Genomic DNA, 13,034 nt, shown 5'->3' on the forward strand with positions numbered 1-13,034 from the left:
ATTAGAAAATTAAATTGGTAACGTAAATGAGAAGGAACTGCTTCTTCTTCATCACTGGGAGGAACCTCACTGAGGCACGTAAGTGGAATCTGCCAATGGGAGCCTGAACTGCCTCTGCCAAAGTGGAATTTAGCATGGGGATATAGTCTTTCAGTCACTGATGATGATGTTCAGGAAATTTGCACCAAGTTCAATTGTGATTTAGTATCTTTATCTTTTTAATAATTAAAAAAGATGAAGTAATACATGCAGTTGTTAACCCTCAACAGGTTTCAAGGTGTTCCCAGTGAAAGGAGTGTTCACATGCATTTTCCTGTTTGTTTGCTTGGTTTTTTTACTATTGGAAATGGAATAAAAACACTAGAAAGAGAATTGGAAAGGGGAACATAGCGGAGAAGAGGAAGCTTCTTGGTTCCTTCCTCCTTCTGCCTTTTCCTCTCTGTTCTTGGGCAGCTTCTCTGGTCCAGACAAAATATGAAGACTTAAAGGAAGAGCTTTAAGCTGACCAGTTTTTACTGTGGGGAAATTACATCTTCATTAAAAGAAGGGACCTTGCCTGCCTGGATATGGAAAGAACGGGTGTGGGGGGGATGTGTGCAATGAAGCATGGGAGGGAGCTGTCAGCACACAAAATGGCTGTTGCAAGGAGATTAAGGGCTCTAATATGTCAAGATAATGTCAGAGCAGCAAAGAGACCTAACTAGTGCAAGTAAATAACTTGCAGTGCTTTCTGCCAGGAGCATCCTATTTCAACAAAAATTTTGCCAGTCAGAAAGCTTTGAGGTCAGCTCTCTCCCTTTGCTGTCGGTAGGTCTGAAGTAAGGTGTCTTACCTTCCCAGCACAAGGCAAATACTTTCCACAGTGGTTGCTGACTTGTATTTGGGGTGGAAGAATGGTCTCCCAGCTCAGTCTGCGTTACGTTGGCTGTTTTTTCCAGCAGTCTGTCCCAGCATGGGTGTTTGCAGAGAGGAGAGCAGGCAACACAGCCAGGGGACTTGGGCTGGCCGTGCCTGCAGCAAGGTGCCCTCCTTGTCTCTCCATTGCAGGCAGGTCAGAGCTGCAGGCAGGACTTGTTTCAAGCCACTCTGAAGGGTTAGTGGCCCTAGAAATCAAGTACCATCAGCTGGGCTGCCTTTAGCCATCACTGCTTGAGCAGGCACCCGGTGCCCCAAAGAAGCACCAGACTGAAGCATCATCAGTCGCAACCTGCTGTACCTGCCAGACAGTGTGTGTCAGTGACAGCGGCCAGGGGCTTTTTTTAAGCATGTGATTTTAAAACTGGTGCCTGTCCGGTCAGCACAGATGGTCTGCTGCTGTGTGGACTGGCAGGACATGCTCTTGAGGCTGCTTGGAAGGTGGCACAAACGGGAAATGTGCTGCCAAAAATGAGACACTTGTGTATGCTCATTCACTGTGCCTCCAGCAGGTACTATGGTTCTCTCAGTGTGTTGTAAAACTTGTTTCCTAAGGGATTTACCTACTCATGGGTGCTGAAATAAACCCCTTTTCTCAGCTTGTAGCTAGTGTGTGTGCTGGTCAGGAAGGAACAAGCTGTCGGTGATTGCAAACTGCCTTGTTTGACTCATACTATGAGAAAACATCTGTAAGTTGGATTTTATACTTAGAAGCTGTCATCAGCTGCCACTTTAGCTTCATGTTTGCAGAACTTGGTGCCCTGTTTCTTGGCCACTGAAGGCCTGTTTGGAGTGAGAAGGGAGCTGAAGGCAAGAGGGGAGAGGGCTCCTGCCTGGTGAGACAGGAAAAGGGTTGGCCTGGGGAGTGGTGTGGCCTTTCCCATGCTGTCCCTGCATGCAGTCTCTGTGTCCCTTCCCACGCTGTTCCTGCAGTCTCTCCCTTCTCCTGCATGGTAGCTGTAAGTCATGCTGAGGGTGTCTGGCTGATGCCACATCGGTCCCTGTCCCCCTGTGCTCTGGTGATGGAGCTGCCCAGAGGCATTTTGTAGCCCCAGCCCCAGGCTTCATGGCCTTTCTCTCTTGGGGCCCCGTCTCCCTCCATCTCATGCCATGGCCAGGGGGCTGTCCAAGGCCACAAGGCAGGGACTGGTGACCCTGAATAGTTAGAATCTTCTTTACCTTTTTTGGCTTTTTTGACTTCTGGTGTAACTGTCAATGGCTCCTAAGAAATCATTGGTTATGCCTCTTCCTTGGTTTCCTTTTTTCCAGCTCTAGTCAGGCTGATGAGTTTGATGTCCAGCCCCTTCCAGCCCATCCTCCAGCCAGATTGCAACCTAATCCCTGCTGGTAGCACCAGTTGCTGGGAGTTTTTCTTTGGGACTGTAGCTATAAGGGAAAGGTGGCCAGTGTCCAGTAGGGAACAGGACCTGGCAGCATCCCTGGCGGGAGCAGGGATGGAAGGTGGGACCACTCTGCCAAGGTGGGGACCTGCGAGTGGGTGAGCAGGAGTGTCCCTCTGGCAGGTGACTGCCATGGTCAGAGAGGAAGGTGTCCAGCCAGCTCTGCCCCATGCAGGGCAGCAAGGCAAGCACTAAAGACTTGTCTGGCAAATTAATGAAAAACCTATTGGCAATGTGAGACTGTTGTCAAGCAGTCCTTTGAAACAGAGAGCCAGGTTAACCGATGGTTTGTCATCAGCAAAGCAAAATGAGGTGCTGGTGGTGGTTTTAGAAAGCAGTTGCCCTGTGGTTAGGAAGAGATCCCAGTCTGTGTTGCTGCCTGCCTGGGCTTTGCAGCTACACCTCCCGTAACCACTCGCTTAACTTGGAATATAAAGTAAACAAGTGTATTTGATCTCTCAGCATGAGAGAGTAGATTGAGCTCTGAAAGCTGCAGCTGACAGGTTGGGATCAACAAACAGATGTTTTGCTCTGTGGGACTGAAGATCCTGCCCCCTCAATGAGCTTAAAAGGGAGCTTTATTTATACATTTGTATGGTAGGAAAAACAGTTCCCTCACCTGCAACAATTTAGTTCTTTTGGGAATAAATTGCTTGGTGTTTAGCCTGACCATTAAGCTAATTTTGAAAGTTTTTCCTCTTGAACATGCTATTGATACCACAGTCCTTCAAAATAATTTTGCCAGGACTGAAGAATCATCTCTGCAGGGTGGTGCTTCTCTTGGGTCATATTTATAGCCCTTCTGGCACAGAACATTACTGGGTAATACAACAATTGGCTGTTTATGTTTTGTTCTGTCTGAAATTATTTTGTCAGGAAAATCTATTCACAAAGAGCATTGGTCCAGGAAAGAAACAGGAGTTGAGAGGGGAGGGATTTAATCTGCCTGGTAGAAGTAAGTTTTCTTTCTGGTGTTTCTTAGATGTAGAGAGCAACACTGACAGACCTCTCTCTGATTTTCTTCCTTTCTTGCGAAGGATTTCACTGTGACTCTGTACTTAAGGCACTACTGGAAGGATGAGCGTCTCTCGTTTCCCAGCACCACAAACAAGAGCATGACCTTTGACGGCCGGCTGGTGAAGAAGATCTGGGTTCCTGATGTCTTCTTCGTGCATTCCAAAAGGTCCTTCATTCACGATACCACCAAGGACAACATCATGCTGCGAGTGTTCCCTGACGGTCATGTTCTCTACAGCATGAGGTAACAGTGCAGCCTCACTGCTTCTGAGCATCCCCTGGGGCTTTGCTGTCAATTTTGCTCCTAGCACTGCTGTAGTGACCACCAGGACTGCTACTGCCAACCCTGCTACTCCCTCCACTGATGCAGAGCCCTGTTTCCAGCATGTCCAGTATAACATGCTTTGCAGGAAGCTGAAAGAAACCGTGCTGCGGGCAGTAACAGGATAATCTCCTCCTGGGGGAAGCATTGCCCTAACTCTGTGCAGTCAGAGGAGGGCTTAGTTGAGCGGGAATGTTTGTCCCGGGGTCAGTGTGTGATTAAACTGGAAGCTGCTGATACACCAGATGGTGACCTCTATAATTATCCTATTTTGCTTCCTGTTTGTCTAGAAAACCTTTTTTTTTTTTTTTTTTGGTTGGCATTTACATGTTGATGTAAAGGTTTAAGTTTATTGAAGCTGAAATGGCAGAATTAAAGATTCCCTATCGTCCCTGGTTTTCTAGCAGATTTGTTGGCTGGAAGTATCCTGTCATGATCCGGGCACACCTGTCATGACCTGAAGGGTTACCTGGCCTGCAGGTGTACACAGATCGTGACTGTGGTTTTGCAGGATTCTACTGTAATACACAAGGACACAGAGGCTTAATCCTCTAAACTTCTCTACCTTATTACAGATTACCCAAAATACCACAAAAATCACTACTAACCAGTATACCTGTGATTAATAAAGCGTATATATTTATATATTTAAATCTCATGCTATTACAAATTACTATCAGTGATCAGTAATATAGTATCAATCAATCATATAGCAAGAGCCAATAACAGCAATAACTAACTAGGTATATACTGTTACAGGATGCTACAAATTTATCATTAGTGATCAACTCATCTACAATATCACAGCAGGCATACTTATGGTAGATCACTTGTATGGAGGTATAATGCAGATATCAAGTGATACGATTAACAAGTGAACCAAATCATCCCATGGGTGGGAGGAAACAAAACAACTTCACAAGTGGGCCCAGAGGAGGACCAGTGAGACAACAGAGAGTCTCACTTCAGAGATGCTCTTGTGTCACAGAGTCTGGAGTCAGCCGGACATCCACAATGGGAATCCAAGAGCTGATAGAAAGTTTATGCAATGAATTCAACCTGTTTAGGAATTGAAAAGTATGTGCAGCATGGGAAGTTGTTGGAGAGAGAGGCTCCATTTTGGATAAAATTTATCTCCTCCTTATATCACAGAGACATAAAAGGGTGTAGGACACTACCACTTTGAGCAGGCAATAGGTGCTGTTAGTTTCTATTTTTCACCTGTGATGGCCAACAGCTGATGATGTTTTATGTTCTTTCAAACCAATTTTTATTTTCCAGACCATTTTTCACCTTTTCAGACAATAAATTGCCTCTACAATCCCTTTCTTTTTGTGTTTACCAATGGTATCTCAGGACGTCTTCAGTTTCTAGGTACCCTGTGTACGCTTCAAAGAGGCCAGCTGTGCTTCTCAAGGATATGTCTGGTCCCTAGGTTGGCAGGCCTTTCACTGTCAATATTTTTCAGCAGACATTTTCTTTTGCTCAGTAATTTCCCTCTTCTGACCAGGCCACCTTTATGGCTGCTCACATCAGCATCCCAGCAGATTTCACTTCCTTCAGAAGAATACAAAAAGCGACGTGGAGAAAAATACACTGCCAGAGGAGAAAAGCTTGAGAGCCCAGACAAAAGGACATTTCCCCAGGACAGAAAATGTGCTCTCAGTGTACAGTGACCTTTAAATGTTTTGTAGCCAAGGATTTCTGTTCTAGGATCTTTCTAAAACTTATTCACTTAAACTATGGTAAAATAATTCTCAGAAAGCAGGAAAGGTTTTCTATAAAGTTTGTTTCAGAAGGTTATTTCTCTTTGAAGAATGAACACAGTGGGCGATATTGTAGGTCATCCCCCCAAGGAGGACAATATCCCACTGAACCAGGGGGCTCTAAAGTTCACTGGTTTCATTGTCCAAATATAATTCTACTGAATTTATTTTCAAAAACCCTGGACAAATTATTAAAGCCACAAAGAAACGTGTGTGTGTCAGAAAGAGAGTATGCACCATACGGCCACTTAATTTTGCCTGGTCTTAATGATGAGAACCCCAACTTGACCAAACACTTAGGAACACTTTGCCTGTTCTGAACCCATTTAATAAGTCCGTTTATTGCAACAAAGGTCTGATTACCCACACCTTAACTAAGCACCTAAAGACACTGTGTATTTTATTAGAACTGGATGAGGATGAAGGTGCTGTGTAGCAGGAGAGACAAGAAAGAGGAAGAAAAATGAAGAAGGAGGTTAGATGTAAGGTTGGATCAGCATCGTAGGGAGAAGAGCAGGGACCTTCTTGACAGATGCTGCTTGGTGTAACTGAATATCAGTTTCTATTTCTCACACCCTGCAGTTCTCACGTGCTGAAGCCAGCAGCACGCCACTTGTTAGCAGTGCTCCAAAACCAGAAGGAAGGAACAAGTACTTTTAATGGCAAACGTTGGCTCTGTTCATATCTGCTCATTTGCCTGCATGCAGAGTATTTGCTTTCAAAATTTTCTGTGAGCTGTCAAGGAGGTGATGTGACTTTCTAACGTTAACCACAGGAGAGAAGGATGTGAGCTAACCCTAGCTGACCGCACAAGAGTTAAATGGATAATTTGATATGTAAAATCCAAGGAGAACAAGAATCTGCATGGTATTTGGGCCTGGTGGTGTTTAGGACACTCAGAACATGATCTGGCTGACCAATCATGGGTGTCCAGTGGCACTGGGAATCCCCTCAGGTGTCTTGAGATGCCTGCATGAAACTCAGCCAGTTGCACTGGACTGAAGGACATTTTATTCCTCATTTGGGCCCTGGGCTTTCAGGGCCACCTGAACACTCAACTGTAATGGAGGAACATCTTATCCATGAGCTGAGTTTCTGTGCTATCCCTGACTAACAAATTGTTAATGACCACAGGTTGTGTGACAGTTTAGGTGGCCTCAAGGAAAGAAAACAGCACATTGTAATGAGACTTATACAATACTTAAATACTACACACAGCTAGGGGAAGTCATTGCACTTTCTGGAGCATAACCCTGAAGAGCTTCTTTAAGATTTACCCATATGGCAAAATTTTGCTCTAGTTTTATAGTCAAAATGAAAAACATGTGCTTTTCAGTGGCAATGAGTACATAGCTCAGAGTAGGATTTAGATCACAATCCCTTGAACAGAAGAAAAGTTCCTTATCAACATCTGCAATGAATCTAGAAAATGGTCACGGCCAACATAAGTCGGCCTCTGAAATGATGACTCAGCTGATTTGCCGCTACTAAATTGGGAGCTCCACTGCAAATCTGTCCAGAAGAAAAAGTTCACTGACCCTCTGGAAAACTCGTTACATAATGTTGTGTACAATTGGACTCCTCTGAAAACTGGAGCTGTGATTGCTGCAGCTCTTTAGCTAAGGCACAAACTCGACAGAGGCAAATCTCACTTGTTGAAAAACAGTTGCACTCATTTTGCACACCCTGCCTCAGAAATGCACGCCCCAAATTAAAAGAATTTGACTGAGGAGTGGAAGAAACTGCTTTTGCCTTGATAATGTATATACTGGAGGAATTTTGTGGCTTGAAATAAGGATGGCCACATTCTTCAAGCTTGAGTCATTGTTGGGGTGAATATAGAGGGAACTAAGCAATGGAGGAAATGAGAAAGCCTTGAACATAAGGAAACCTTTGAATGCAAATGGTGAAGTTATTTTATGTTGTTGCCTTGTAGGGAAATAGTTGGATATAAAACACGGTGGAAGCATCTGTACTGACATTAGTATTACTGTAATGTCCAAGATAGTATTTTGGTTCCTTGATAGATACTGAAATTACAGCTTCCTTTGGCTTTCTGTGTATAACTCACCTCTCTTGGACTTGGAGAATTGGTAGACATTTTCCTGGGGATTTTATGCTAACGTTAAGCGTGTTAGCATAGAATGCATGTTAGCTGGCTTTAAAGCTGCAGAATGATTTATCTGTGATAATGTTCTCCCTTCTTTACTCCTCACAGAAACCAACCTTTTTCATTTTCAACTTGTAGGATCACAGTGACAGCAATGTGCAACATGGACTTCAGCCGCTTCCCCCTGGACTCTCAGTTGTGTTCTCTGGAGCTGGAAAGCTGTAAGTTGTATCTGTGTTTCTTGCTAGATGTGCTCGATGGCTGGCTGCACAAACATAGACTGGATGCATTTCAGAATACAGTCTATTTTAGAGCATAAAAAAATAGTTCATCAGAGTTACTAAAGGTCCTTCTATTATTGACTTATTGTGTAGCATATGTAACCCTTATGCTGCAAGACAGGGGAATTTGCAAAGAAAGCAGTGTTGTATGAAATTTATAGTAGACGGCACTTTCAAAAAAACACCAGCAGAAATGTTCAACATACAGTGGTTCTCAGCAGCTTGCTGAAGAGAAATCCGGGGGAGAGTTTTGCTCTGTCCATTGCTTCTGATGGGAAGGTGGTGCTTTCAAATGTCACAATGAAAAGTTGATTGTAATGATCATTAATTTTCTCTAAATTTCATCACCAATGTGGTTTATGTATAATATAAATCTGATCCTGCAAACACTGTGACCTGGGCTCAGATTCTTTGGGAAGGAGTTGTTCTGTGGAGAAAGTGAGGTAAACAGTAAGATTGTTGTGGCTGTTCTGTAAACTTTCTCTGGGGTGTGACAAGACTAATATCTAGCTTTGAGGTCTTCCCAGCTATTTAACTGAAGTTTTCCTCTTCAAACAACAGAACCACAGAATATCAAGGTAATTTAGGTTGGTCTTGAGGTCAGATGCTCTAATACCCTGCTCAGAGCAGGGAGAGATTTATAGTGGGTTGCTGAGGACTGTGCCCAGTTGGGTTATGAACATCTCCAAGGTAATGGATGCTCCACAACTTTTCTGTGCAACCTGTTTAAATGTTTGACAGCTGTCATCCTGAAAAAGTTTCCTTTTACCTCCTTGGAAAAAATCTTTTGCTGGAACTTGTACTTTTTGCCTCTTGTCCTTTCGCTCTGCATCTTGGAGAAGAGTCTGAGGAAAGCCTGCCACCAGTCTTCTCTATGACCCCCATCAGGGCAGCAGTTGGACCCCACCACAGACTGCTCTTCTTTCAGCTGAACAAACCCAGCTCCCCCAGCCTCTTGTCTTATGCTATGTGCTCCAGCCAAGCATCACCAAACCCACCTTGATAACCCTTTTTTTATTCCTTATTCCTGTTACTTAGTGTGCTAAATAATTCTTAAAGTTTTCCATTTACAGTCTTCAAATATTTCTAGACTTTTGCTTCAAATCACACCTATCACTTTTACTTTATCATTCTAAGTTAGTTTGAGGTGTCTGTGTTTCCTCCTTCCCCTAAACACAGGTGTTTTACCCATGACTATTTCTTGAGTTATTCTTATCAGTTAGCAATACCTTTTTGACATGTGATGCTCAGAAAAGTACCATTCTAGCTGTCATTTCATCAGTGTGGAGTGAAAAGAGGATGTGTTTCCCTGAATCAGGATGACCTGGATTTTTTGTTTTGTTGTTGTTATTGTTGTGGGTATAACATATGGCAAGATCTTTTTGACTCTTGTTAGCAAACTTATTTGTGGCATTACTTCGTACTAAGGATGCCTTTGTGTTTGTTAATTTTGAACAGATCGAATAACTTTTGTTTCCCTTCCAAACTAAAGTCACATCACATCACATTTCTTCTTTCCCAAAGATGCTTACACCGATGAAGAGCTTATGCTGTATTGGAAAAATGGGAATGAATCTCTGAAAACTGATGAAAAGATTTCTTTGTCTCAGTTTTTGATACAAAAATTCCACACTACATCAAGACTGGCTTTCTACAGTAGCACAGGTATTGGCCTTTTCTGATTTAATGCTATCGCTGAACCTAATGCTGTATTAAATACTTGTAGAGAGAACTCTTGGGGTTGTATGTCACTGAAATGTAGTCTCCACGGTCTGGACAATACATGTTCTGAAAGCTCGGTTTGTCTGTTCACTACCCTTTAGAAATAAAGGATCAAAACAAAGATATTGTCTCTCTGTGCCTACCATCTAGGCTGTTCTCACTGATTCTGGCTTTTGTCCTCTCTCAAAGGTTGGTACAATCGCCTCTATATAAACTTCACTTTACGCAGACACATTTTCTTCTTCTTGCTCCAAACTTACTTCCCTGCCACCCTCATGGTCATGTTGTCCTGGGTGTCCTTCTGGATCGATCGCCGAGCAGTTCCTGCCAGAGTTTCTTTGGGTGAGAACAACTGCAACAAGCCACAACTGTGTGGAAAACCTTTGAATGTGAAAGTTTTGTCAGGAAAGGGAACTGTTCATTTTGATGGTTCAAGATATTGGGCAAGCAAATCCTTGTTTTATTTGATGATGAATATAATGCAGAAACTTGCAGTGTGTCTTAAGTAAGTCGTTTACTGCTGAGCCATCCTCCTGATCTATACTTAGCTCAGGACAGAAAGGGCTGTGGTTTTAAAAGTAAAGTTGAGCAGAGAAGAGAGGTTTCAGTATTTATGAGTCAATGAATCAAGATTTTCCCTTGTTGTCCAGTCCTGCAGTTCTGACACGCATGTTGCCATCAGTGAGCATAGAGTTTCCCAGGAGTTTAAGCACTTACAGGGAGTTAATGGCTTCTGTTACAACTTTCACAAATGCCTTTCATGAGCGGGATCCTGCCGTGTCTCACCTGCTACAGTGGGTGTCCCAGCCCAGGTATGTGTCTTCCCAACCAGCCAGCACAGGTGCTGTGGCTGGTGGTTTTCTCCAGGTTGCCTGGAGGGTGACAGTGCAGCACATCTTCACAAAATTGGGAAAGAGAGGCATCAAGGAATCTAGTCTTATCTGCACCTGAAAACTTAGTGGGGCAGTGAAGAGAACGCGGCCTTCCTCTCACATCTGCACTGCTGAGGATGAGGCCACCACTCCTGAGGAGAGGCAGAGGGTGGGTTTCTCCTCTCCCAAGGGTGCCTTGCACTGAAAGACAAACATTTCTGGGCTAGGGAGGTCTCTCATTTGAGGGAATGGGAAAGCAAAGAAGGAGCTGCCTGAAAATCCTGCGCACACCGATCTGCCTTTCTGGACATATAAAACCCAACAGGAGGAGCTTTGTCTGCGTCAGGACTGGAGGAAATTCTTTCAGATGAGTGTAAAAAGAGCCAATTTGTTTATCATTCCATGCATAGGTTAGAGGAAGGCAAAAATGTAATAGGAAAGATCTCTGAATGTTAATATGGAAAGCTTCCAATACTAAAAGCATAAACCCAGTATTTTAGCCCACAAGTTTGTCTCGCTCAGAGAGCTATGCACCGCAGCAAATGTATGAGAAGAGGCAGTCAAGAGCCTGCTCCACTAAAAGAAATGTGTTCAGTGGATATTATTTTTAAAAAATCAGATCTTGATGAAAAGTGATCAACAGTAGCTGTATTTACAGTGGTCACTGTTTTGAAATGGCTGAAGTAGCTATGTTTTATGCTCTGTTTTCTCTATTTAAGAGGCTTTGGGAACTTGTAAATAGTTTTCTCTCCATGACAATACAAAGTATATATTGTTTTGCAGGATTTTATCTATATCTGTCTAAATATATATTTACATACACATGTGTATAAATATATACATATTGACACACACATATATATACACAAATATAAATACATACATATATGTTATAAAAACATACACATGCACATATCTATATATAACACAATGGTGGTTGTTCAAAACTTTCTTATTCCCACAGCTTGGACTATAGACAAATATTTCTAGAGGTAAAAACATAATACTTTTTTTTTTGCATGGTTTCATGCATAACATTTTATCATTATAGCACATCCCTTTTAAGATCAGTGATTTAAATCAAATCTTCTTCAGCTGTGACCAAAAGTCAATACTAGGTTGCTTTCTGGCAGTGCCTGTAATACAGATTGCTACAGCTAGGAAACAGGAGTCCTTGTTACCACTGCTCTTAGCAGACCGAACTCGAAGCACTGTGTTAAAACCCTAGAGGGTAAGGAGGGAGTTAAATGCGCTTCCTAGCAAAATGATGGCTGCTTCATTGCTCCTCAGAACTAAAGCCCTCATGTGCACAGAAATGCAGGCAGTGGAACAGTTCTGCATTGTCAGGAGAGTTACCTATCACAAATGTATTTAATATCTAACATATTTTAGGGCATCACGTAGAGCATAATTTCTGTTTTTCTTGAGACAAAAGCCTTATGGACTGTATTAGTCAATAATATGTATTTCTCTCGGTTCTTTCCAGGGATAACCACCGTGCTGACCATGTCCACGATCATCACCGGGGTCAATGCCTCCATGCCTCATGTTTCCTACATTAAAGCAGTGGACATTTACCTGTGGGCCAGTTTTGTGTTTGTCTTCCTCTCAGTGCTGGAATATGCAGCAGTGAATTATCTGACTACAGTGCAAGAGTGGAGGAAGAGGAAGCTCAGGGAGAAGGTGAGAAAAAACCTTGGTTTGTTCATCCATTTATTCCTTTTTTTCTTACAGCCAATCTAGTCTTTGTATTGACTGGTTTGTGTCTATAAATGGGAAAACACTGACAACCATGTGTGTATAATCGGATCTGTTTAGACTGCTTCACCTCAGGCTGAATTGCTAACACAAGAAAAACAGGAGTTGGTCTCATGGGTCTTCACAGAAACACAGATGAGGGGAGAGTGTGATCTGAACTGTGGCAGACTGCAACCTGGAACTGTGGCGGATGACAAGAGGGGAAATTATCAAATCTGATATTTCACTGTGGCTGCCACAGCTGCTATATTTTTAAGATAAAGATGTTATTTGGAACAAATTAATTTCCTCCCTCTACAGTCAGCTTTTCTCTGGAAACGGGATTCAATGGATGTAATAGTGGAGTTGTTCCCCATTACCAAACACAAAAAACAGTCACCCAAGTTTATGCTTGTACTTTTTAAGGTGCTATAAAAGGTCTTATCCTGCATCTTTGGAGTTCTTCAAGACCTGACCAGATACAGCTCTGAGCACCTTGGCCCTGCTGTGAGCAGGAGATAGGACTACAGACCTCCTGAGCTCCTTTCCAGTCTGAATTATCCTACAGACCTGTGAGTGCTTGTCATGCTTTGAGGTCAGAGGGCAACTGAGAACCACACAGCCGCTCACTCCTCCCTTCCCTCCCAGTGATGAGAAAGGACAAATGAGCCAGACTTGGGATTTGAGATAGGATCGGGAGTGGCAAATCACCCATTATGGTCACGGTCAAAAGGTGGACTCGTTAGGGGAAGAAAAAAGAACATAGATTTATTACAGACACTAACAATAACACTTAACAGAGTAGGACAGTGAGAAGCATTACCACAACTTGAAAACACCTTGCTCCCACCCCTCCTTCCTTCCCAAGCTCAGCTCTGCTCCCGCTATCTCT

General features: G+C 43.1%; 1 protein-coding gene across 2 annotated transcripts in view; it reads left to right on the forward strand.

Moving 5' to 3' along the window:
* Window positions 1-13,034, forward strand: part of GABRR2 (gamma-aminobutyric acid type A receptor subunit rho2) — a 45,653-nt gene that overhangs the window by 24,439 nt on the left and 8,180 nt on the right. The window contains exons 4-8 of one of the 2 annotated variants that reach the window (XM_042803576.1): window positions 3,353-3,576; window positions 7,669-7,751; window positions 9,336-9,476; window positions 9,723-9,875; window positions 11,892-12,088. In XM_042803576.1, the coding sequence (XP_042659510.1) occupies window positions 3,353-3,576; window positions 7,669-7,751; window positions 9,336-9,476; window positions 9,723-9,875; window positions 11,892-12,088 (798 nt within the window). The remainder of the gene's footprint in view (window positions 1-3,352; window positions 3,577-7,668; window positions 7,752-9,335; window positions 9,477-9,722; window positions 9,876-11,891; window positions 12,089-13,034) is intronic. The other variant, XM_042803578.1, reaches the window with a different exon arrangement.

This window comes from Tyto alba, unplaced genomic scaffold (assembly GCF_018691265.1).
Source record: "Tyto alba isolate M040663 unplaced genomic scaffold, T.alba_DEE_v4.0 Super-Scaffold_40, whole genome shotgun sequence".
Classification (NCBI taxonomy): domain Eukaryota; kingdom Metazoa; phylum Chordata; class Aves; order Strigiformes; family Tytonidae; genus Tyto; species Tyto alba.